Here is a 27738-nt window from a genome sequence, read left to right as displayed (position 1 = left end):
CTCCTCAACGGGTCTGTGAAGTAGAATGATGGCACAAGCTAACCTGGCATAAATATAATTATCATTACAAGTATCACAAAACTCAGTACCAAATTAGAGACTGTTCAGCGTGACACCTCAGGTCATAGATCCTATAGGCCTAACAGGAATCTAGGTGATATTCAGGTATTAAATAAGTTCAGCTGATCTCCATTAGCTTGCAGGTCAGTTCTTTACCAGCAGTCTCTCAAATCAGTCACTGTTGGCTGAACTTGGTGCATCTAAATTATAAAGGATATGGGGATTATCTAATATTTACTGCAATAAAACACTTGCCTAGGATAAGTATACCTTGATTAATCCTGGGGTTCGGAGTTTGTTTTGTTTGGTTTTGTTTTTTTAAACAAAGCTTGACTCCCTCTCACATTGATCACTAAGTTCAAGGCCAGAATATCATGAATTTCCCCCCTGAAATTTTCTCATGAACAGCAGGTCCACTTAAAACTCCAATTCCTCCTTCTACAAAGCTCAAAAATTTCTTATCTTCTGAGAGCCACTGCTTCTGGTTGGAAAACCAACACACAATGTACAGAATAGTCTTGTGCATATGATAGCATAAATTCTGTGCACTAACTCTGTGAAGTCCTGGGAATGAAGTACTATAAAGTTAATAAAAAATGCATATACAACCATACTATATAAACAAATACATATGAAACATTCAATTCAATTGCAGTTTTTTCCTGACTCCTGCTCCAGGAATTCAACCACTGTCCTTCAATTGTTTAAAGATAGAACACCCCAATGCCCTTTAATTTAAAAGTAAATGATAACACTTACTAAAAAATAAAGAAAAAAAAGGTGATGTCCACTTCAGTAAACCTTCCTTATATCAGGTTTTAACACTCATGAAAGAATTTGCATTCCCAAATGCTTTGTTTTTTAACATGTATGGCAATGAGGAGTTCAACCAAGTCTGCTGTTGTGAAGTCTGTGGGGTTTGGCTTGGTTTTTTTTAGATCGAACTAAATGACATCTATTTATCTCTGTTACAGCCCTTCTGCCATCCATGACACATCATATTTCTTGAATTCATCATCAGGAGATTATTTGTTTCATATGTTACCTCTTTATGCTGCTGTACATGCATTCCAATCACTAATATTTTACCACTAGGAAAGGAATCTTATGATTTCAAGAAGCAGAGGGAGACTAATGACAGAGCCCTCAGCAGGACACTGCAGCTCCTCGACACCAATCAGGGATTACATTTCCTCCCTTCCACTGCAGCAGGAAAGCACCAGCTGAGCAGTTCAGAGGAGATCTAAGCAGTTTAGAAAAAAACCTCAGAGCCAATCACAACTGCCTACTGGACACAGCAGTCCACAGAGAAGTGGATTAGTATGCAAACCAGGAGGAAAATGCAAGTTATTTATTAACTCGATCATCTGAGTGCCTTACTAAACTACTGGAGAGAAGGCAAAAGATACAGAAAATGACAAAAACAGTATTAGAAAAAAATCTCCCTTTCCTATTGACAACAACTAAATTGATAAGTACAGCTATTCAAATGTCAATGCTCTACTGCCTTATCTCCACACAGATTTCTTAGAAGGCCAGAAGGACCCAGAAGCCAGCTGATTGAATTTCAGAGTTGTACGCATGCAACAGCAATAGTTCTGTGCAAACTTGGCATGATGCACTGTGTTGTGTGCTAGCTGCAGCAGAGACCTAGTGTGGGGTGTATGAAGGAAGAAAGACAATGGCGACACAAGTTGTTCTTCATCACAGACTAACAGAGGACCTGGAAGCAATCAGTTCCAACAAATCCTGATCATAAGGGGTTTATGATGCCAGCAGAGGAACAACCAGTCATGCAGTGACAATACTGAAGTTTATTTCGGAATATTGAAATGCAAACCGTAAGGGTACAAAGAAATATGCAGGATGTAGGTGAGCTTTAGAAGATTCCAGTTATCTAAAGCAAGTCCAATAGTCAATTTCTTATCCAACAGCATTTCGCTATCACTATTCAAACATGCAACAAGGATAACAATATCAGTTTATATGACAGGCCACAGCTTTATTTATTCCCCATAATACAAAACGAACTCTCCCAAAAAGTAGCCATACTCAGATACACACCAGGTTTTGTACTTGGGCACAGGACAGCTATAATAAACTATACTTCCACCTCAGCCTTCTATGTGTTCCTTATACTCTGCTACATTTCCTTCTTTGTTTCCAAAAGAGAAAGAATAAACTTGTAATGACTCTCCTGAGTAGCCTCCATCCCACTATATCCCTTACTTCCATATCCCACATTCCTTACTTGCAAGTCTCCCATCGACACTAATTTTTTTTTATTTCAATGAAAAAAAAAAAAAAGTGCCTATCACTCCCATTTTCCAGAAAAAAATTCTCACCATTTCCCTAGTGAGTAAAGACAAAACAAACCCTAAAACATAACTTCTATTTAAATAAGTCTGTACATTAAATACTCTAGTCAAGATTGACCATTTAAAGCATTTTTTAAAAACTGTTGTTCTTTACTGTGAAAAACTGAAACATAAAAAAAATGCTGTAGTATCAAATTGCATATACTTAATAAAAATATTGCTTCATTAAAACATCGTCAGAAAAAAATGCAACCAGCTCCACTATCCAATTAAGTATAACAACTGGTTTTAAAATTTGGACAAAGGAAGTCGTGGGATTCTGAAGTTCTAGGATTATAGTCCGATGCAGAAAATTCTGTCTAAAGAAGAAACAGAGGATGTAAACTCCAAAGAATTCATTTGTATATCTGAGACAACTAGCAAGACAAATAACATAGCTGCTCACAGCAATTCACATTTTCCACAACAACAAACCCAACACAACATCTTCCCTAGTACTTGTAAAAGTATCCTGTTTGTACCAGTCTCCTTATTTACATTTAGGACAAGAGAATAAAAAAGTTTTGGCCTGCCTTTTCCTCAGTTAATGTATTGCCTCTCTTCACACTCATGAGATGTCCTTGGCAACTAATGATTTACCTCACCTGTTCCAGGAACAAGCTGATTGTAATAAATTAATCTGGCTTTCAACACTACTTCTCCATCCATATGGCACCTAGTATAAACTCATCATTTATCTACAAGGTTTTCTGAAACAAGGAGTGCTGGTGAAGGAAAAACATGGTAAAACAACATTTCAATTTATTTACAATAGGCACAATTTAGAATTAATAAATTCAGTATTGAAGCTTAGCTTGGTTCTAGGACTGATCAGTCACAAGTGCCTGAATCCAACTGAGCCTCTAAAATTGCACCTTTTACAATTATGTTTAGGCCAATCACTGAAATAAAGTGTCTGCTACACACTGCTTCTCAGATGAATGACAGCACTACTGCTTTAGGAACCAGTGCACCAGGCATGAATAATGTAGACAATTACTATGATCACAACATCACACTTGGAATTATGCAAGTCCATGCCAGCTGCTGCCATTTCACACATTCTCTTTATTGCTCGATTTCCCTATTTTAATAATACCTTAGAACTTGTAAGTAAACAAAAGCATAACACAATGACTTACCTCCCTTTCACATCTTTACCATATAAGCCTCAGTATTTTGGTTCCTGGAGTAGTGCATTGCATGCTTTGGTACTGCATGCTGAGAAACATACAATAAAACCTCATAAAATGTTCAAGCAGATCATTTGCAATGTATTAAGAGGGAAACCAGTAAAAGGGAACGAGCTATCCTCTTTCTCACACTTCATCACATAAATTGAATGTAAAAGTCTACTACAGAAGTCATTCTAGGACAAAGAAATGAAAATTCTGATTCAATAACAAACAGAAGAAGGTATGACTGTGATGCAGTTCTGCTACTACATCCAGAAGAATTAAAAAATTAGCCCAAAAGCAAATAATTAGGAACTTCAATTTTTCCAAAGTCTCCATAAATCTATCTTGTGACAGTATTATTTGCCACAGATCACGTCTTAAAACTTACAGTATCTCCAATATAAATCTACATTTATTTTACTGCATATTATTCATCTTTCTGCTATGGTTTTATTATGGAAAAAACCACACAAGACAAAACATAACAGATTCAACTCTGCACTGACTCCACAAAAGTTTTGTGTGACATCAGGAACAAATTCTGCCCCTCAAGTTTTGTTAGCAGTCAAACAAAAACCCCAACCCCATATACTGTCACCATGTAGGCACACAGACAGAATACACCTACAGCCCTACAGAATTAATCTGACCTATAAAAAAGCACCAATCCCTTAGACAGTCTGAGGTCAGCACGTACTCACATGTGTTCATGGCAGCACAGCTGCCTACCTGTATTGCACCTGTGTTTGCTGTGAAAGGGCATGGAAGCTCAGCACAGTCTCAGGCTGCAGGTGTAAGCTCTCCAACTGCATCAGGTATGCTGCTTTCAGGCATCAGAGAGAACAGGCTGGTCTAACTATCAGCAAACTGAGACTACCCAGACATCTGAAACAGTGCTGAACATAACAGCTTCCCCTCCTGGTGATCTTCATTCAGTGTCCTGAATACCATTTGCAGCTCCTAAAAAGCTGCCACACAACCTATATGGAATTGAAATTGTATAAAGTTGATGAAAGTGACTGGATCTTTTGATGATAGTTTGTATTAAACAATCCCAACAAGCTACACTCCAATCTCATATGCAGTCACTGCAACACAGTTCACGATTTGTATTTGCCACAAGAAAAATTGTTCATATAAAGTTCATTTAAGTCTTCTGGTGAGAAAACTCTACATCCTAGCAGACTAAAAGGTCTCATTTATACATACAGACTAACCCCATCTGTACCTTCAGTAACTTCCATATCATCTTTTACTACTTCCAAGATTAATAAATAGTTAGATCATTCCTCTCTACACTAGTTTAGCCCAGGTACTTCAAATACAATTTTTGAGCCTAAAGGCTCACCCAGCAGTCTAACTCTACAGAACAACAATGCTCTAGCTAATTATGCTAATTAATTAAGCTAATTAGGCAGCTTCAGCTAACGTATGTAAATGCATCTGGTTTCAGAGTATTTCATTTTAAAAGGCTAACATATTTCAGCATGACTGAAGGCAAACAGTCACTTTTATAGTAAGTGTTAACAGACAGCTGTAGCGGGTTGTTTTGCACAGGAAACTATTCCTGTTAAACTCCCACAGAGAGGAATGCTCAGGGGACTCAACAGTAGTTAACAAATGAAAAAGACTAAGCTAAGCTCCAGCACAGTGAAAGTGTAACTTGTACATCTACCTACGGTATGTGCCTTGCTGTCCAGAAAATTCCCACCAGAATTTCACAGTCAACGCTGAAGTCTAAACTGTGATAATACTGCTATCATCTAGTTAGCTTTAACCTGAAACTTTCACTTTGCTTTTGTGCAGGCAAAGGTCATGATTGTAAAAAGTCATGGGTCTATTTTGCCTTATAGATAACAAATACCTTTACAAGCTAAACGAACAATATAGAATTACCATGATATAATACACTTTTGACTTGATATTCTACTGCAAAAGGGACTGAATATGTAAAAGTATTTCAGGGTTAAAAATGTATTAACAGGTCTTTGATTCTGCTAACATACAGATTAGTTACAGATTACTACTACCCCTCAAAGGTCCAAAGGCCTCAAATGTAATTTCTATTTCTGAGCTTCAAGTAAGAGATTCATTTGAAGTTTGGTTTTCAAAAATGTAAAATGGACACTCACATTTGCAAAGTATACCTCCTTCTCTTCTTGCTGCATAAAAGCACTCATTAAGACCATATTAAAAAATAGTAACAATTTGCTCCGGTATAAGGCTGGAGACAATAACTGTCAGTCAGGAGAAACACCCAGACTGAAACTCTGACCTACATTCACTTTGACTAAGTAACTAGAGGGTAAAAGGCCAACAGCCTTAAAAACTAGAACTTGAAATACTCTACTTTGGTAGAAAGAAGGTACCGAGATCTTACCGAGAAAGAATTCAACATGAAAATTGATAGTTATAATTAAATAAAACTAAGAGCTGCAGCATACATACTGGCAGGCTATCCCACTTTTGCTTGCTGTTTATCTTATTTCCTTTTCTTAGAGGAAATGCCTCTTTTCCCTACATGGAACTGTAGTGACATTTGACAAAGTAATTAAGAGAAGGGTGATCATGATCAGCTGCCTTTGCCCTGTTACCAAACACAGTCAATACACAGTTCATGACTCCAGCAGATGTTCGTGCTTTACAGAGGTATTAAGAACTTAAGAGCTTATTTTTTCTGCCCTTCCTGTATTATATGGAAAACAGAGTCCAAACAGAGAAATCACTGCATTACTAACAGCTAATATTAACCCATCCAGCAAAATCTATGATACAAATCAACAAAAAATAAATTGCCCAACAGTTTTATTTCCACAAATCCAGAGTTATTTTGAAACAGGTAAGCTTGAACTCTCTTGAAAAATGGCAGAAAAGCTTGTTTGAGCAAAGGACTCTGTCAGAGCCATTGGCTACTCATCCATCACTCACTACTCCTTCCAGGTAATACCTGACTGAAATAATCCTGCTCACAAAACATGAATCTACAGTGCACAGGACAGAGGGTCACATATTTTAATGAGGCAGAATCAAACCCCAACTGTAAAGAAGCATTTGTGAATTCCCCCATCACTTATGTCCTTGTCTCTGCCTCTACACCATCTCCTTATGCCACCCAACTTTGCATGACCGTGGACTTGCTCACGTCACAGGACTAATCCAAATCAAAACTAATCCTTCTGGTACAAAGAGGAGTTTTGTGTGAATGTGTGTGTGTATTTGTGTGTTTGTGCTTGAACAACAGGAAGGTAACACAGATTTAAAAATAACTGCCTAAAAAAAAAAAGGTTGGTTTGGGGGTTTTGTTTGTTTGTTTAAACACAACTAGTTTAAACTGCTTATAAAAGGAGGGCCTAATTCTAATACAGGTTATTTCAGCTAATGAAGTGAAAGTGCAGTAGTTAAAATCTAATTTGGCAAAAGGCATCTTCAGTCATGCGAGAATGCAACCTCACCGAGCAGCTATGAGGGGATAGATAGGCAAGATATTTTGCTCCCAGGCAAAATCCTCCTCACCCTGACAATTTCTAGACTTCAAGCACTGGCAGAGTAGCTACAGCACAAAAACCCACCTGGGCTTCACAAGTGTATGAGAGATCAGCTGCAGAAACTAGGGACAGATACAATAGGGATTCTCAGGTAATTGAGTGAGGAAGCAGTTGAGAAGTGAACAGATGAGGCTTTACAGACCACAGAGATTCTGCAAGGAGCCTGGGCCAAGTCTCATCGGAACCCAAAAGTTCACTCAACATGAAAGAATCCAAATGAAATATTTCCGATGCTTAATTTTAGCCAAAAAAATATCCAAAAATCTCCAGACCTAAATATACCATGGTGAATAAATACTTTTTTCAGATGAGAGTTTGGGTTTCACCTCTCCTGCTTGCTTCTACAAGTCCTTAACCAGGAAAAAATAACATCTTGCTATTTTCAATTTCCAATGCGCCCTGTCCCACACCATCATAACCACCTAAACAAGGTACCACGCTGGAAAGAATCTGAGAGAGTGCACAAACCCCAAAGCAACCAGTACTGAGGTGATCCCTGCCACATTTCAAAACCCATTTTCTGATGCAGAATCTTAACAAGGAGACTTTCTAAAGACAAGCACTTCAGAATATTTTGCATCAGTGATATGAATACTTGTTAATGCAAGACAGGGACTGAAACCTTAGTCAGCTAAGTTTAACACAAAACACAATCTAAAATAAAACACTAAGTTTCTTCCAGTAACACTGCTGGTCAACAATACTAGAGACCCTGCACGAGAGCCTGAAGAAACAAACCAATGTCATCCAGTAGTTCAGAAACTTCTCTAGTTCTGAGTTTTTCAGTCAGTATTTCTAACTAACAAGTATATAATCAGTAACTATACCACTACGTTTTAAATCGTGACTTGACTGCTAATGCACCTGATCACTATCTTACCTTACTTAAAATCCAGGTTTTATAAGGGGAAAGAGCTGTTTATGCTAAAGTATGAGAATGTATAAAGAAAAATGTTATTGTTATAATAGCTTTAACTCTTCGAGTTCCCAAGTACAAAGCCCAACTCAGAATCATAAAATCATTGAATGGCTTGGCTTGGAAGGATAATATCATTCCAAACCCCATGGCATGGGCAGGGACACCTTTCACTAGACCACGTTGCTCAGAGACCCATCCAACCTGCCCTGGAACACTTCCACGGATTCGGCATCCTGCTCCAGTGCCTCACCACCCTCACTGTAAAGAATTTATTCCTAATATCTAATCTAAACCCACTCTTGTTTCATTTTGAAGCCATTCCACCTTCTCTTGTCACCACATGCTCTTGTAAATAGTCTCTCTCCATCTCTCTTGCAGGCTCCCTTCAAACAATACTACTTGCATTAGTTATCTGTTCTCCTTGAGTTTTGGTGCATGAAGGTATAAAAAAAGGAGAAAATATTCAGGAAATTGAGAAAATGGACAAAAAGAAGAAATGCAAGCAAAACTCTTCCATATTCTTACCTTACTCCAGAGGAATTTAAAAATAATGTGCAGGTAAAATAGGTATCATTTTAAGTGCTCAGAATTTTCAGAATGCTAGCTACCTTTTCAATAACTCATATATACCTAGATATGCATTTGGTGTGTTGGAAGGGGTGAAGAAAAGAATTTACTTAAATTACTTGCTAGACAGAAATGAGTCTTGTAGCTAACCTTAAAAGTCTTAGACCAATAGAAACTAAGAGGGAAAATATATATATATTTATATATATATATATATGTACAACTCTGGTTGTTGTAGCCCAATTGATTCATTTTAGTTGTAGTTAATTTTGAGCAACAAAAGGATATACAAAGCACTACATATGAATTCTTTAATATAGAAGATTATAAGTAATATAAAGTCTCTTTTAAATTCACTGTTATCATCTATTAACTAATAATGAATAACTAATTTTACAGCTTTCTAACGTGTAGCTCTTAAACTCTAAATCACTGACCATAACTAATAAGCAGTGTAATGGCATGAATATCTGAAGTAAAACCACAGACTGCAATTTTGTTGATTGTAAATCATCATCATTTTAATGCAAAAGCAACAGCAAATCTCTCTAATTACTGGGTGCATTTTGAATCACTTTTATGATTACTGCTCTATACCCATTAAAAATCCAAAACACTGAACTGCACAGGGTATAAAACTAGAATTATGATACACTACAAGCTGTAATTGAAATCCATAAATTTCCTTAGTAGTGTTCAAAATTATTTTGTTGCCAAGAATTGCTGCCTTGCAAAATTGACTTTAAAAACCTTTACTAACATTTATCTAAGAAAGTAGTAGTGGCAGGGACAGAAGTAGTTGCTTTGGGATATGTAAATAAAAAATTTAAAATGTCAAGGATCAGATTTGGCATCCCTGATTGTTTATGAAATACATGTGGCTATCAAACTCAACAATTAAAAAAAACACACCACTGGTCCAAGTGCTGTAAGCAAAATCTGAAAAGGACAGTAGTGGTGTACACGCAGTTTGGACCTGTAATTAAAAACTTGAAGACACAGCTTATAGCACCTGGTATGACTTAACACATATAGCACTGTCCAAGAACGTTCCACAGAGTGGTAAAACACTGTATATGACCTTAAAAAGGAAAGGGGAAAAAAAAAAAAAAAGAAAAAAGAAAGTTCCCACACGCTACTTGAGCACTGCACTTCCTCAGTAATAACAAGAAAATTGGCTTCTAGAAATGTATGCTTTTCAGGAGGGTGGAAAGGAAATCAGAAAAATTAAGTATCTCATAACAGGAAAAGACCTTATTGTTTCTAGAGATATGAAAGTGTATGTTAGCTAGGCATCTCATTGAGCACTAGATTAAAAATTCATCTGGAATAAATCCACTTTCAAACTCAGATGGGTACAGAAAAGGGATATCAGGATGTTCACAGATTTGGAGGATTTGAACATCCCAGTTTACAAGGAGAGACTGGAAGAGCTTTCCTTGTTTCAGCTTTCAGAATGAAGACACTGAAGAGATATGCCTGCTCTCATCATACTGTGAATCTGGGCTATCCTTTGAATGGGGACTATGGTTGCAATTCATCTCTGCATGCAAGGAGACACCTCCCTGTTGGAGACTATGCGAAGGGTACTGTCAGGGTTGTTCTTTTTACACAATGAACTACTTAAATTAAAAGTCATCACTATTTTTTTTTTAAAGACAAAGACAAAATCAGTAATAAATATGGGTTGAATATTAGAAGATATTTTCTTTTTAAAACTAAAACAAAAAATGAAAAATGCAGTTTTGGGGATCTTGAAGTGCTTCTATTAGGATGACTGATAAACAAGTTGGCTAAGTCAGAAAGATTCTTCCACATCTACATACTGATGTCATTGTCTGCTTCCACTGGTCACCACTTTATTCTAGTGTAAGTAACAATTTCTTTTATTCTGGTGAGATTTTCCTAAATCAAACTGCAAAAAAATCAGTAAGAGATGATCTGCAGATCCATCTTGCAGAACCTCCAGGGATAGATTTGAGCAGAACAAGGTAAAAAGTACACTTTGCCCTTTCCTCCTCTCACCCTCCCACTCCCCACCAATTTTAATACGGTAATTTCTACATGACCAGACTATAACAACCTATAGTTGTTATAGTTGTTATATATGTCAGCCACAGTCATGGTTGAAGAAGTATTCTTTAATCTAAAAATCCCTTTACACTGATTTATAACTTCCTCTAAGTGATTTCCTAATTTTCCCAAAGCTCCAGGCTAGGAGAAACTGCAAAATGTTTTTCCTAAAAGCAATATATTGAACTATTTGTTTTCAAGAACTGCGTGCTGAAAGTGGGTAACATCAGCATTATTTAAGAATGCTTTTGGCTATTTAAAAAAAAAAAAAACCTGTAAAAATAAACTGTATATAATCAGATGACTGTGTGGTTCAGTAATTAAGTATAATCTCCAGTATGATGCACCTTGCCCCCTTCTCGTTCAGGGGGCATTTGTTGCTCATTAAGATCAGCATTTGTGAACCAAAACATATTCAGTCCATTAGGATGATAATGCAGACCATGTTTAAAGACACTAAATGAGTTCCTACTGCATTAACTGGAAGATCTGCTGATCAGCAGATAACTCCCCTCGGGGAGGCATTAGCACCTTCACACCCAGCTTGAGGGGTCATCTCTGCTAATGGGCCATACTAGAGTGGCAAAATAGGCAGCTGACACGACCTAGACTATTGAAGACTCCAAAAACTCCTGCAAAGGAGTTCATCTACAAGGCTAGGTTTATGATCACAGCTAGAATGGCAGCATGGCAGGTGAACCTACACTGCATGCAAAGAAATGATCTGCTGTGTAGCAAGAATGCTGCCCTCGCCCAAAACTGGTGGCATAAGTGACCAAGAGCAGTTACTTTTTTGGGTAAGGGAAGGTAACACCAGGATGAAACAAATGTGTATTTGTTGAAACAAGATTATTATACTGTATAGGGAAAACTTTTTTGATCCTCCCACATAAAATTGCTTTTGTTTCATTAATCAAAAAGTGACAAGATAAAATTTAACAATCAACAGAGACTTGTCAAGAATTAATTAGGTCAAATCAACCTAATCTCTTTGTATAACAGACAACAAGTTGCCAGGAAGAAAAGGAAATAAGTAGATGCCAAAAATCCTAACCTTGTTACATCTTTTGATGTTGTTTCATGAGACATTTGTATTAGCAAACTAAGGAAGCAAAGCATAAATGAAAATATCAAATGAATACAAAACACAAGAAAGAACATATTTACAAACTACCTATGCCAAAATTTGAAGAGGGATCAAGCGAATTTTTCCAGGGGGCTGTCCTCAGTATAGCAATAATCACTGTTTTTAGTACTTGGATAGAGAAACAGAGAATGATTTTTTTCATTATCAGTGGGCCACATTGAAATGGTTGGAGCATTAGTACACAGAGCAACAGGCTTAGATTTCCAAATGGTCTTAAAGTGAAGGGAGACCCTGGTAAATACAGTGATGTTATTCACCAGGGACTAGTGCAAGAAAAGTATACCTGACCACAGATCACTGCATTCACCAATAATGAGAAATAAATGGCTTGCTCTGCTACCAAAGGTCTCAGGGCCACCTGTGGATCCAAGGCATGAGTCAGCAGTATCAGAATATCAGAAAAGGGTAAAAAGCCATATGGGGCATAAACAAAACCAAATTATCAACTGCAAAGTAACTTATGTTCTGCTCAACATCAGCAAGGCCTCCACTGGGACACCATGCCCAAAGCCCTTCAGTCCAATAAGGGAGGGATTCAACTTCAGAAAATGAGAATTGGCCTAGCAAGTGTAACCTAAAAGGAGGATTAATGAAGCATGCTCTTTATTTTAGCAGAGGCATTTAGGTAGGACTTAGTAACAGCCTTGGACAGCTAAAGCTTGCCACCAAGGAAAAACAAAAACTTCTACTCTCCATGACACCGGCAGAAACGGCAAGAAGTAACAAGCTAAAAATTTTACATAGAAGATTTAGGAAAGATACTAGTAAAAATTTTGAGCAACAAGGACAGCTCAGTGTTGTAAAATGAGTAATAGCCAAGTTTAAGATCACCAGTAACACAATCTCTACAAAGTTATAAACTGCTTGTCAATCAGTAGTTTCAGCATCCATCTTACACTTGAGGAAAATATTTACCACTGTGTCACCTCTACTCAAAGATATCGGACAAGTATTACAGTCACAAAAACTACAAGGGGTTGGTGCTACCAATTAGCCAAACAGCAGAAGGACATTTAACTCCCTGTGTGGATCTGATGTCACATAAACAGAATTATTTTTACAACTTTGGCAATATCCATTTGGTTCAAACCCTAGACATATAGAAAGAGAACACACAGAAAATGGCTGCACCAATTTCACAGTTTTTTCTGCTCTTTAGAGATACATAGTTCCATGCAGCACTATCACTTATTTGTACAGGGAAAAAAGAAGCTTACATAAAACTGCAAGCGTCTTTTTCTAAACATATTCTTCAGCTGCAAGCTGTCTAAACAATATCCAGAGCCATGATTTAAACATGAACCTATTAAAAAAAAAAACAAACTTCTCTTTTCCAACTTTTTCTTGTATTTAAAAGACAACTGACAGTACTTGGAAAACCAAAGTTCCCACTGTTTTGGGAATATAGAAAGAAAACACCACTAGAGTCTTGTTAACATACGATTACAGGCCTTTTTTTTGTCCAGGCTGACAAAAGGGTCTACATGGGCACAAGCAGTGGGCTAGCAGGTCTAAACATGTGCATGTTTATCAGGAAAATGAGCAGAAACCACAGATTCTGAAGAAGATGAAAGGGAGCATAAGAGTAGATAGCCAACAACTCCTCTGAATACATGATTTTAATTAAAAAAGAATATGAAGTTAGTTACAATGTCTCCAAAATTTCCACCTTTAGGACTGATCAGATGCATACGCAAACCAATCTACCCGTCTTGAAACAAATCCTACCTTTTCAACAAAGTCAGTGATCTCCTCCTTGGGGCATATAATTCCAATCACATTGTAAAAACCTCTTTCTCTACCTGGCTGCTCTTGATAGTCTTTACTACAGCTCATACCACCTTTTCAAGTTTTGCTCCTCCCAGTTTAAGTCTAGTAAGGCACCAATAATTAAAATGTAGGAGTACTCTTCTTAAAAGGGCTGAAAATCCTTTTGAAAGGGATATATATTGGTATATATAGGACTTAGAAGCCTCCAAACTGGAAGAATAAAAGGTGTATGTGTGAGAAAGAGAGAAGCAAGCAAGCAAGAAAAAAAACTAAGAAAAAAAATTAGTCCAGATTTATTTAATGGTATTTGGCTGACAACATTAAGTGGGGCGGAGGGGCACCCACAATCTCAGCAGCTCATTTCAAAGAGAAAGGACTTTACCAGCTCATGAAAATAGCAGCTAATAAAAATATGTTTTAAAAGCCATTTAAATCTAGGCATGGTTTCAATCAGAAACTATAATGGTTATATTTTTTTTATTTAGTACTTTGAAAGCAGAATTGTAGGTTCTTAGCAGAAACCTCTGTCTGTTCCCAACAAAATCAATAGCAAAATTTCCAGTGTTTTACATGATAGGGGGTAATGGGTCACAGACTACATATCTGACAGAATCTATTTTAAACATGCTTATGAATTGAAAATCCTGCTATAGAAAAGACAACTGACAACACTCGCCACTTAAACTGCAGAACTTTCCTCTTCTATCGACCACCATACAATTACATAATGTGTATGTCTCATTTTCCAGCAGCTAGTAAGCAGATCACAGGAAAGTACACAAAGACAAAAATTCAGTTGTGCAGTCTGTTTATGTTTCAGTTCTAGGGATTTTTGTGATGCTTTTCAATATTCATACATGCTCCTTACCCATGTAATATTAAAACCATAAATGTTTCTCTTCTAGCAAACTCCTTGTCCATGAAATATACATAATTGCTAATAGTTACCTGAATAGTTATTTGAGATTTTTTTTTTTTTTTTGGTTAACGGGACACTTTGCAAGACAAACACACAGTAAAATAGAGGACTGGTCAAAAGCAATGCCATTTAGAATGGAATTTTTGATCTTTTGTCAGCAGGAGCCAGAGAAGTAAAACAATGTATTAGCAAATAATGAGGAGAAGGAGGAAGAAAAGAAAAAGAAAGGGCAACAGGAAAAAACCTACAAAAGAGGAGAGAGAAGTTCTGGGAGCAGCTGTTTAAATCAGCAAGGTGTTAGTGAAAACAGCTGAGTCATTCTGAAAGTAATTTTTAAGACATCAACCCTGAAAGTTCAGAAGAGAATTTAAATGCCATGACTGATTTGAAGGAAAAACAATGCTACTACTTCAGTTAAAAATAACACATCTTGAAAACTCAAAATTAGACACTTATGAATTGAAAACTATCAAGTACATAAAGCATATATTCATACTGCACAAACTATCGGGGGCAACAACAACAGAAAAAGAAGATTGCAAAGCTAGGATATGCTAAGTAAAAAGATCAAATTGTTTTTGTCTAATTGTATGGCATATTCAAATTAGAGAAGGATATTTTTCCATAGTAAATATGATAAGACAGGTAAGGAGATGAAAAATAAATAAGCTCTTGCAATTCCTTCAATATCTTCCCCTTGGATATAATTCATATTCATTGTAAGTACAAAGCTGCTACTTCTTATTAAGAAGATGATGCTCATTTCCTTATCCTTGTAGGAAGAAGTGTCTTAGGCACAGAGGAATTTCTACTTTATTTTCCAAAATGAGATCAATAATATTAACTATTACATCAATTTCATTCACTGAAAGGTCTATAAAACAAGTTCTCCGAAAACAATTAGTTCTCTTAGACAAACCCCTGCTCCTTCCAAACCCAATCTCATCATACTCACAGAGAGAAAGGAGGTACTGCAACAGTTTATTTCCTGTTAGACACCATAGGAATTAACTTAATGAATCCAGTGCCTGCATAAGCAGTTCTTTTAATATACATACATTTAGAATATAAATTCTCTTTTAAGTATGTTTCCAGCTCTGTGATGAAATAATTCCCTAGGGAAATATCTCAATCATTTACAAATTCTTATAGAGGTGAATTAATACCCGCTACTGGAGGCCCATAGGAAACCCACCCAATTTCATAAGTGATATAAGATTTTATAAAAAGCACAACACCCAAACTAGCACATACTTGTTACAGTATTGGTATAAGCCATCTTCCAAGGTTCAGACTACCTCTTATTATGATAATCTCTACTTTCATTGACATGCATAAAACTTACCTATGGTAAGGATCATTGCAGACAAAACTCCCTTGGAAAAATATCCCAAAATGGTTGAATCCTCTGCAGTGCTACTCATATTTATAGAAATAAATGAGCACTGAGGCCACCAGCCTGGGAGCACCAGCCAGAAGCAAGCCTGGCTGAGCTGGTTTCCATTGCTGCCTGATAGCAATTAAGTTAGTTCCTTTCACCTGGCGGCACATACAACCTTTCTATCAAAGAGAATAAAACAATTTTCCTAGGGAATTACTGCATTAAGACTAAAGTACTACTTAAAGGAGAATTTTTCAACGTTGCTTCAAACACTTGAGTTTTTAGACCACAAGCCTGAGAAACAAAGTTAACCTTTTTGAAGAATTTTGCCTTAACCTTTGCTAGGGATACTAATGTTACTTCTTAGAGAGATACAAAATGAGTTACTGGGGTTTTTGTTTTATTTGGTTTTGACATTACTGGCAATGACACACACAGATTTTATTACTCCTAGTCACTGGCTGCATGAAGTATGTCCCTACTGCATGTAATTTTTAGAGCTGGACAGAAACCAGCTAGTGGTATTCTTGTCAAGCTTCCTCTTGCTCCATCCTACTTCACAAACTACAGAGCATTATTTTTAACACTGTAAATACCAAGTGTATGTGAAAACCTCTCTCTGAAACAGCCGCTTGGTAAAACCCTATTTACAAGTTATCATAGGAAAGTTCAGGAAGTTTTCTTCACACGAAAACATCAGGTGACAGCAAAATGACTCTTTTTCCAGACGTCTTCTTACAGTTTGGCACATTTCCTTATTTTCTGTTTTCTCCTCTTTTAAATGTTAACAACTTAAAATGAACAAATCTTCCTTGTTAGTAATTTCCACAGTTAATTAATTTCCACTCTTAGTTGCTTCAGGTTAGCATTTTAAAATGAGATCCCCTTCTGATGCATGGCTTCATATAAGAGAGAATGGAGACTCAGAGGCTGAAATAGTCATTTGTTTTTATCTCGAGATTGAAATTTTTAGCTAAGGAACCAGCACATTAATATCTATGATAGACTTTCTCATTTGATTCCTTGATGATTCTTTATTCTGTTACTTTTCATTCCCTAACTGTGGAAAATCCTCAGCTGAACTAAGCTGGATATTTAAGGAGGAAACCTTAACTACAAGGTAAACAAAAGGTTAGAGATACATTTATATAAAAGCTCTCAATGCAGTACAACACAAGAAATTATTACTAGAACAGGTCTAAATAAAAGCTGAAGAAAAACATTTTGGCAAACAATAAACAACTGGACAAGAACTCAGAGATGCTGCAATTACAAGCAATTATCATGAAAACATGATTAGCACTAAAAAATATGCAAAAAAGAAGCCTTTCAAAATGTCTGCATTTAACACATTTTGCATTGAGGTTACAACTTATTTTTTTAACAATACATTGAGTTTTGCTTCAAAAAAGACCAAGTCAGTCCCATACATATGTTCAAATGCTATTATGCATCCTACTCTTCCTAGACGGATGCCTTCTTTCTGCCACAGAACTGGGGCTGGAGGGACTTTGGATAACTGCTGCTTGTGGCAGTTTTAACGTTGAAATTTTTTAAGATCAAAGTTTAGAGCTTTAGTTTGATGAGAACAATCTGGGCTCAGCCATCTGTGTTGGTCAGTGGGAAGGCAGCTGGGGATAGGGAGCACAAATGGGAGAGAAGTGATTGCCTCACTCTCCTGAGTGGAAGAGAAAGTTTCTTTTCTCATCAGAATGTGGGGGAGGAGAGAGAAGGATCCAAATAGCAGTCTGAGACACTGGGGCAGCAAGAGAGAGATGAAATGAAACTCACATGCAGATTGGGAGAAAAAAAGGTTAGGGAGAGCAAAGGAAAAATATGTGTATTCTTGGGTGCAAAAGAGATTATTCTTAAGGAAGAAGATAGTTTGCCTTGAGGCAGACTTAGGGGAGATGATTTAGGAGAAGTCAGGGACTAGGTAGCTGAGCTTGAGGGCTCTGGGACAGCAGGGCTGGGTGATGTGGAGCCCAAGGGACAGGAGCTTGCTAGTGCAGAGGAGTCACTTCCAGCAAACTCCTCTCCACAAACCAACGGCACTGATGCAAAAATGGCACATGCTCTTAGTTTTGTTTGGAAGTTGTTTGGGTTTTTTCCTCTACGGAATACTAACTTATTTAGTCTTTGGTTTATACTGGCTTTTGGCCTTCTTCACAGCATGCACAGTCTAGCTCCAACTCTCAGTCACTTAAGTTCTCAATGCCTTTTTCTGCTAATCAAAATATTTCCTTCCATGCATGTGAAAGCATGGCCAAGTGGACACTTAACTAACCCTGGGAAAAAAAAACAGTGCAAGCTTTCCTTAGTCCCTGACTGAAAATCAAGGCTTTTTTCCTAGCTTTTTAACTCTTTTCTTAACCACGCCAAAGTTACTGCACGGTTTTTGAGGCACAGACATCAGAACTGGATTTAATTTCCCCATAAACTTTCGATTGACATCATATGCAATGATAACACGACATTTCTGCTTCAGGGCATGTTTCCTCAAAACCAATGCAATTCTTCTGGGAAAAACCCAAACCTTTGGAAGACATACATTTGTAGCTGGTTGTAAGCTTTATTTGCTATATATTATTGACATTTCTCCCTGATTTTAAGTTAGTGAAATGACAGCTGTAAAAAACTATTTGTATTTAATGCCAGGCAATATACATTAGTGGAGATTTCAGAGAATATGTACAAAACATTTATTCTAGCACAGACCTGTAAGATCTATGGTCAGAAGTCTGCCTCACTGCTGTTCAAGCTGTTAAGGGTGATATTTAAAGCCCTGGAAAGTTCTGATTTTTTTTCATGCTACTGCTGTACTTACTATTCTCATCTGATGCAGTCTTGTTCTCACCCACCTCAACAGTTATAGTCAGTAAGGCTATGCTTGTTAGTTGATTAAAATTTGAACACTTCACACCAAACCCAGCATCAAATGAAATCACTGGCAAAACCCCCACCGACTTCACTGGGAATGAGACCAACTGGAAGAGCAAGGCTCCCGTGAGAGGCATGAATCACTGTCATTCCCATCCTGCTGAGTTTGTGAGAATGAGGATGAGATACTATTTGAAGGCCCTTCTACTTGTGTTTCATGTGACACGCCACTTCTCTTTTGTTTTGCAAAATCATAAGAAAAGTTTTTTTACTATCTGCAAGTAGTAAACTGAAGAGGCTGCATGAGTCACTGGAGACAGTTTTGGGCCACTTGGATCGCAGACTGCCAGTGTCAGGGAAGGTTCACCAATTCTCCCCTTTCCGCTGCACAGCCATTCCCAAAATAACATGGTAGTGCTAAACATAGTGATGCTGTGCTCTTTTAATAAGAGACAATTCCTGCAGGGTGTACAAGCCACCACATTTGTCAAGATAAGCACATCAATATGAGATGTCATATTAGCCTAGACAAAGAGATTGAACAGATAGCTTTGTCAAACACTAAGCAGAGGGGCTCATTCAAACTGACAAAGCAAGGAATTTAAAAGTTGAACATACAATCTAGCTTTAACACATTCCGTCCTCTTCTGTTTTCAAAGAGCCTCAAACCAGTAAGTGAGCTCCTGTAAGGGATATAATAAATTTATTCCTAATCTACAATAACAATATTTCTGTCAATTCAAACCCCTCTGCTGCACTTTTCAAAAATTCCATAATGACTGTTAGTATGTTTCAAATTATACACATGGATATATATATAGCTTAGTGGATAGGAACCCTTCATGATGACATATGCACACGGGGTACAACTAACACACAGGCATAACTAATTGCCATATAGTTGAGTCACCAGTTACTCCTTGATCCCTTTTCGTTTACTTACTCATAAAGAAGTTTATTCTTAATCCTAAGGGAAGGGACAAGGACACTGTTCCAGCGCTTCATCTGTCTAAAATTTTTCATGACTTTAGACAAATTCTTCAATTCCACATTTTAAATCAGGGACACAGAAGCCCTATATATTACAGAAAACTTGAGATAGGGATATTGGTCATAAGCAAAACTAGAAACAATGTTCACACGATTCCTTCTTTGGTGAAAAATTATCTTGGTTTCTTTGGTATTCCTTACACACAGTTGTGTGTATGGGCTTCATCATCCTACATATGGCAGAGACAGAAGCTCTGGGGGTGGGGGTATCAACAGAAGTATTTTCCTTAAAATGTGTCTTCTTTTCAGAAAAGCTTACAATCACCGGATTTTTTTAAAACAAGACAGGGTATCAGTGTGCAGAAGTGAAACTGGTAGTCAGTTTCGTCACTGCTGGTAGTGTCCCTGTTGAGGTCCAATATTTACACAAAACCCCACACTACATGTGTACACCTAGTAGTGGGAAAATTCATTTTGGTTTTGCACCATAGAGCTCTGAGTGAACTATGTCCTTTGGGGGAAGAAAAAAGCCTTCAAGGAACTACCAGAGGCCAGGCACTTTTCCTTTGCTAGGAACCTGTAAATTTAGCTTTTCCTTTAAACATAGAGCCTTCTGGAGGATGCAGAAAGGATCGCCCTTGCAGGGCTCATTCTGCACAGCTCCTTGGAACTAGAAGCTACACTCCCCTTCTCCTCTGCCAGCCACCACCATGACCAGAGCTCAGATCATAGAAAGGGGGTAAGAAAGCTGTGGAGTTGACACTATCCCCTCTCAGAACTCCACATATAATATACCCTAATGAGATCTCCCTCCCCTCAAAACTGAGAGATAATGAAACCCATGAAGATTTGCATTCAACATTTCCAGAGGAGACTGAATACACTTTAAAATATTCAGGAACAATTCAAATGCAAATACAACATAGTACTGTGTTATTCATATTCTCCAACATTTTGCCTTAATGGTCTGATGGAAGAAGATCTTTTCCAGTTTGTTTTCTGTGAGTTTAATAAACTGGGACTTTGAAACAGCTGCCAAATATATGAGGTGCTACGTTGTCTTTAAATGAAAAAATTAAGAAGTCAAAGGAAAATTCAGTGGTATCTTATATAAAATACCTTTTCACATCCTGAACATTGCCTGTAGCTTTGCTAATTTATTGCCATGAAAATATTGTTACTACTTAATGCACTAGTACTTCTGTCAATAGGCAGCTTTCCCCAAGGCATATTTGAGAACGCTCTGCTAATCAGAGTTGATGCAGTTATTCTAAAGCAGCCAGATCTTTAGAAAAAGGTTCATGTTTAATTCTAGTATAGGTGAGTGTTGCCATTTCTTCAAAGCACAATATTTTTAATTTGCTGAATTCACTTCTGTAGATATTTAAAGTGCTGAATACATTATCCAGCCTCAGATTGAACCAGTGTATTTCAAAGCAGCATTTCTGGTATCTTTACCTCTTAACACTTAACTTATGTGAAATATTCATCATTTTTTAGTGGCAAGGATTAAACAATGACTTAATCAGAACCACAAATCTGTGCTATATCATCACCACATAACTTAAAAAAAAATGTGTTCGGGTGTTTAAGCAGATACTCACTGGGATCTGACTTTTTACTCTTCTGCATCTGCTTGAACTCTTGAGATTATGATCTCAAACGCAGCTGAATTTTTAGTGTTTGTTTTCCAAGCATGCTGATAATCATGAACAGCACAGTGAGTGACAATGAGGTCACGTACATGTACATATGTCACACTACAGTTTTATTCTCCCTAATAAATACTGAAATCTACATGAGAATAACTTTACTGAGGCTAAGCAAATCATCTTAATTGGTGTGGGAGATTTAATGCATGTATGTTTTTAATGTATTTGCAATTCTCTGCAGATGAAAAACTGAAAAAAGTTCCTCAAGAAACAGGTCAGGCCATTTATTTCAATTAGAAATAGTAATGAAATTCCAGTAAACTATTAAATGTCACTTAATCTATATTCAAGATAAATAGAGTACTAAATTTCTCTTGGCATGTTCCACAACAAGGTACCCTACTTGTCTTTATATTGACAAAGTTGGTGCTCCACACTGACATTTAGTGACTTTACTCCTGCTCAAACACAGCATGGACGTAATCCATTTTGGAATATGCACACCAAAGCAAGAAGTGTTGCCACATGGAGTTAAAGGCTATACTTTTCTGATCTTGCTGGTTCAGGTCAGTGCTGCATTCTTCTTCATTCGTCTTCACTGGAAGGCAGTGGGGCTGCTCATTTTGGCTTCCTTCTGCCATCAATTCATCCCCCAAAACTTCTACGTGGCAAAAGACTATTAATAGTGTTTCTACATTGGGCATAATTAACTTTCTAATTAAGGACAGAATTACAGCCATCTTAATTACAATCTTTTTAAGCAGCTAGATGTTTTGACATTACAAGATGTTTCACTAGACCATGTGTTCTTGTTTGAAGGGTATTCAATTCCATCACCTCACAAGAAGTTTCTTCTAAGGCTACCAGCCAGCAACAGTAAGCTTGGTAGACAAACTAAAACAGAAGGCTTTGAATATAAAGGAGCATTACCAACACGGAACAAAATCTGACTTCTGTAGAGTTCTCCTCAGCTACAGTTATGTTCCTTGGTTTATACCTGAAAAATACATAAGATGCAATATGAGAAGGTGAGGCCTCATTCTAATTCTCCATGGAAATAAGCAAGATGGCTTATGATAATTCTCTATGTCTGAAGTCACCCACACATATGGTTTCAATTCCAAGTTTGCACGTCTTTAAGGGATTTATATTAAGCTCTGCTAAGTAGTTGTTAGCCAATTCTGCTGACTGTAATCAAACCAAGTTAAACTAAAATTTACTCTGCCAATATCTTTCTATTCTGCCCACTCTGTTGTTTCATACTTCATCTGAAACTACAGCAAAAAGGAAGGACAGCAAATGGATGCTTTTAACATCTCCAATATTCATTTTTGATCTTTGACACGTCTACAGCCCAGGCAGCTAGCAAAAGGCTCCAAACAAGCCAGAGGAGCAGCACTTCCAGTTCTCAGGGATGTTTTAAAATAAAACACCAAAATTCCCTGAGAAGTACATAACTGAGAACAAGAAGTATTCTTCAGTGAACAAGGGAAATGCATATATGCTTGTATACACACATACACACACCAGCATGCTCTTCCTTTTATAGATAATAATTTCCATTCATAGATATTAAGAAGATGGTATTCTCCATGTAAGTCATGGAGGTAAGTAGAAGGCTAGTTTGCAGCTCAGCAGAACAAGAAATGCAAATAAAGGTCAAACAGGTCAGTGGTCTAGTGCCCCACTTCAGAATACCCACATGACAAGGATGTGCGATAAATTTATGCTAAAAAACCTAACAAAATTTCAAGCAGATTCTTTAATCCTGTGTACTGCAGAGAATATATCCAGTTTCTTTTACATGCAGAAGCCTGTACACTGCATCTTCTATATTAAAAATATAATGCTTAAATTACAGCCACAGTTTTCTATAGTTTCGCTTTGTTGGTTTTTTAGGCTTGTTTTTGCTTATAATATGTTATAATATGGCCCTTTTCCAATTGGAAGAACACAGTATGTCAAAGACATGCAATAAATAATGTACAGTGACGTGATATTTTGCTATTCACTTTAAGCCGTTTTGGAGACGGATTGCTACAGTATAGGGTGGCACTCAGAATAACCCATGTTGAGCAACACGAACTCAAATCTTTTCCAGCTTTATGGTTTCTTACAACATGCTGCAATGTGAAGTGATTCACACTGAGGAGATATAGAAAGTTTTTTCTGTTATTGTAAAAAAATGATGTTGTATGATTTGTTATCCAAAATAAAGACATTGACACCCCAGCATGAATTAAAACTAGAAAAGTTAACTTTGCTCCTCTTTCTATTTCAAAATATTGCATTTAAGTTTAAACTAATTAAAGCTGAGTGATGCTTTCTGTGTAACACAGGCTTGCCCTTACAGTTAATCTACACTATTATCAGACCGATCAAATTAAAATAAGGTGAGCTAAAGAAGAAACCAATGCCAATAATATGAATTGCCTTGATGTCATATGCTGGCATCTCATAAATTTTACAATTCCTGTAGAAGAGTATCATAGAATCATTTAAGTTGGAAAAGACTTCTAGGATCATTGAGTCCAACTCTTAGTCAGCACTTCCAAGTCCACCAGTACACCATGCCCCAAAGTGCCTCTTCTACATATCTTTAAAATACCTCAGAGAAGAAGTAGAGGATCCACTTGGTAGAATGGAATTGGTAACTAAGAACATAAACAAAGTCAAAAGGAAGGAGTGAAACGCAGCTGTGGAGGTAGGTAATGCAGTGCAGCTACACTAATAAGCCAAAGCTTCCATAGAATTTCTTATATAACAGACATGTAATGGTAATTTTGGTCTAATGATGTTAACACTTCAAAGGGGAGGGGGAGGGAAAACCTCTTGAAAATGATACAGTAACTTTTGGAAGGTGCTGTACCTAGACTAGATGTTCATGAATGTTAAATTCGGCACAATGTCTCTGACAATGTCATCAGACAAGTTTCAGGAGAAGGGAACAAATAAATATCTCAAATCAAACAACTGTACTGTACTTGGGAAGTGATTAATGGGCCTCTATCACCAAGATGTTAAAAAATTGGAATCCTGAAATTTACGGTCTCGTTATCTGCACCTCCACAATGCTATCCACACCCAGGGCCCCTATGGCAGATTACTTACACGCTATTTTAATTCCTCACATTTCTGTAAACCCAGAGCTGCAGCCCTCCCAATAGCTTGTTTCCACATATACATAAACTTATTAGAGGTAAAAAGTACCCACAAGTTGAAAGTCAACTGCAACTGCTCAGTCTTTCTGAAAAATGAGACTTCAAATCATTAAAGAAAATACAGGCAACTTGAGTCATCAAACTACTTTGAAGCATTTCATTGTGAACTCTGAAACCACCATGCATTATAATATCTTAGTTTGTTTCACGAATTATATTCTCCTTCATGGTGTTATTCATTTAATACTATTATTCCATTTATTCTCGTATTCTGTTTTCAGATGAAAATCTACCGAAAACTTCTAACAAAACAATTTCTAACTTCCAGACCACATGAATCTTGCATTTTAACCTTTTCAAAAAATAAGAATTAGGTAAACGCTGAGGTTTTATCAAACAGAATTGTACTCTTCTGAGATGCGCACTTTTCCGGTCTTTCAGCAGACTGTGCTGAAACAACTAGAGATTGACTGACCTGTGCTGGAGCAGCTGATGAATAGTTTTGACATTCACCAGTCACTACAATCTTCCAGTAAATAAATCCAGGCAACAGAAGGAGTTGTTCCTCCAGCCATATTACCACTTGCTTCAGGAGCCATTTCACCAACAGAAACTGACACTAAGATATGACCGCTAGCAAAAGATGAGAGAAGCCATGCCTCTTAAACACAATGGAAAAGTTTCACAGAAAACAAAAACAATCAAACAATTCCCCAAACCATTAAGACCAGTCCATCAATTTCTGTTTTCCCATCTCAAGCTAAACTAAAAGAACTGTTTAATGGGAAAAAAACAAACAAACAAAAAAAAAAAGAGGCAAAACCAAAACACAGCGCCATGCCATACCACCAAGGCCGAGAAGTGTTGGCGGATCTGGCCTTTGTTGGCCCCACTTCTCTTCACACCTTGCTGGTGCTCAGGCCTTACCAGATTTCCCTCCGAAAATGCCACTGGCGCAACTAGAGACACTCAGCATCAGCGCACGGCACAGGCCCTGCCGGACCCCGCATCTCCAGCCACTGCCTGTGGCAGGATTTGTCCAGCGGCCCCGCTGCCCCACCGCACCCGGCAGCCACGGCTCCTCCCGGGGTGGCGGCCGGCGAGGACCCTCTTACCTTGTTGGAGTAGGGGGGTTTACTCAGGTTGATGCCGTCGCGGATGAGCTTGTCCCGTATCATGATCTTCAGCTTCAGCCTGGGGTAGGCGGTCAGCCCCTCGCCGCAGGTTCCCCCACGCCGTCCGCCGGGCCGGGCCGGGGGAGCCGCCCCCGCCGGGGCTCCTCCGGACCTCCCGCCCGGCGGGGGCAGCGCCCGGCCGCGGGGGGCGCCGGCCGCGGCGGCGGCTGCGGCTCCAGCGTGAAGTACAGCCCCGCCGCCGTCTCGTCCGCCTCCTTCAGCCGCCGCACGGCTTCGTGGATTCGGCGCCTGTGGTGGGGCACGGCCACGCCGATGGCATCCAGGTCCGGGTCGCCGATCTGCTTGCAGACCTCCAGGTCGTCGTAGCCATTATCGACGAAGGATTCCGCGTACTGGGGTAGCTGCAGGGTCTTCAGCCACTCGTAGACTATGTTGGTGCACATGCTGGCTCCAAAATAATAACGATTGCAACTTTCAGCACCGAAGCCAGCCTCCCCCTTTCCACTTTTCACCGAAGGAAATAAAACCACAAAAACTGCGATGCAACTAAGACGTCTCAAAATCAAGGTCAAGAAAACAACATCCAACAGGAAAAGAAAAAAAAAAATCCTTGAAGCAGATCAGTAGGACACTGCGAGCACTGCTGAGCGAAATCCCCTTGCTTATTCCTCCTTCTGTTTTGTTACTGCCAAGTACAGCCGCTTTCTGCCCCCGGAGAAGGGAGGCTCGGACTAGAGAGAAGCAAAATGTAAGGGTGCATCCCCTAAAATCCCAGGTCGCTGCTGCACAACATCCACCCACTTTCTCTGGAAGTAATTCGCAGTCGCTGTCTTTTTTTTTTTTTTTTTCCTTTCTTCCTTTCAGTGTTAGTTTCTGTTTCTGCTTCTGTCTCACCTTCCTGAGCTCGGTCGCATGATGAATCTGTTTACTATGAGTAGCTGCTTTGGTTACACGATCGTGCTGGGGGAGAGCCGAGCGTAGGATCCCGCACCCTCGCCCAGCACGGGCGAAGGTGCCGGTGTGCAGTACCCTCCTCTCCCGTGCCTCTCCCAGCAGCGGGCGCACGGAGGCTTTTGCTTTCCTTTTAAACGGGTCTTTTCGGATTAGGAAGAAAAAAGAAGGAAGAAAAAAAAAAATAATCCCAGTCACTTTTCCGAGTTACTTTCCCAGTTCCCCTTCATCCCCGGAATGATGGTTAAATGCGCTTCGCCGGCAGCGAGACCAGAAACTGCTTTTCAACCCCACTTTCTCCGAGCTGATGCCGGCGATGCCCTCCTGCCTCCGCGGGGCACGCAGCCCTATGCCCGGCCCGCACAACTTTCCCGGCGCTCCCCTATCGCCGCTGGCGCTCCCAGCGCTGCCCGCAGCCGCCCTGGGGAGGCGGCGGCGGCGGCGGGTCCGTGCGGGCGCCCGGCGCTCCGTGCATCCTCCGGCGGCGGATGAGCCGATCTGCGGCAGGTCACCGGCGCTGCCCCCGCCTTCCCCGGATGCCGGCGCAGCTCTCCCTTCCCTGCCACCGGTACCCGGAGCGGTGCTCCCCGCCCGGCTCGTTCTTCCCCCTCTACCCCGGAGGCGCCTGACGCACCGCCCGCAGATCTCCTCCGGCTCCTCCCGGTGCGGCTTCTCCCCGCTCCTCCTCCGCGCCCGCCGCCCCGCTTCCAGCCCCCTGCCCCGACTCTCCCCGAGGTCTTTCCAACTTTCCCCGCCGGCAGCCCGCGGTTTCTGCCGCCGTCGCTCGCCCGCCCTGCCCGATCCGAAGGCGCGGGGAGGCGGCGTGGGGCCGGCCAGAGGCACGGCAGCCTGGCCGGGCAGCGCCTCGGGGCCACCGCCGCTCCGCAGGCTCTCCTGCAGGCTTGCCTATCCCCGTTGCCTCCGGCGAGGCAGAGGCACCGCGCCCAGGGGGCACGGCCCGGGAGCTGCCCCCCAGCGCCCTCAGGACGGCCGGGCCGACGGCGGCGCCGGCTCCTCCGGGGGGGCACAGAGCCCTTCGCGGGGCGGGGGGC

At 39.4% G+C, this 27738-nt stretch overlaps 1 protein-coding gene across 1 annotated transcript in view; it reads right to left on the bottom strand.

Moving 5' to 3' along the window:
• SASH1 (SAM and SH3 domain containing 1) overlaps window positions 1-26578 on the bottom strand; it is a 533011-nt gene extending 506433 nt beyond the window's left edge. Inside the window, 2 exon segments of the mRNA XM_050315112.1 lie at window positions 25715-25906; window positions 25909-26578. Coding sequence (XP_050171069.1) covers window positions 25715-25906; window positions 25909-26178 — 462 coding nt within the window. The 5' untranslated portion in view covers window positions 26179-26578.
• Window positions 26579-27738: the final 1160 nt, after the last annotated feature.

The sequence above is a fragment of the Myiozetetes cayanensis genome, unplaced genomic scaffold (assembly GCF_022539395.1).
Source record: "Myiozetetes cayanensis isolate MyiCay16 unplaced genomic scaffold, myiCay2020 scf2-11, whole genome shotgun sequence".
Taxonomy (NCBI): Eukaryota; Metazoa; Chordata; class Aves; order Passeriformes; family Tyrannidae; genus Myiozetetes; species Myiozetetes cayanensis.
Note: the sequence above shows the minus strand (reverse complement) of the source record. Positions and strands in the feature narration are given on the sequence as shown.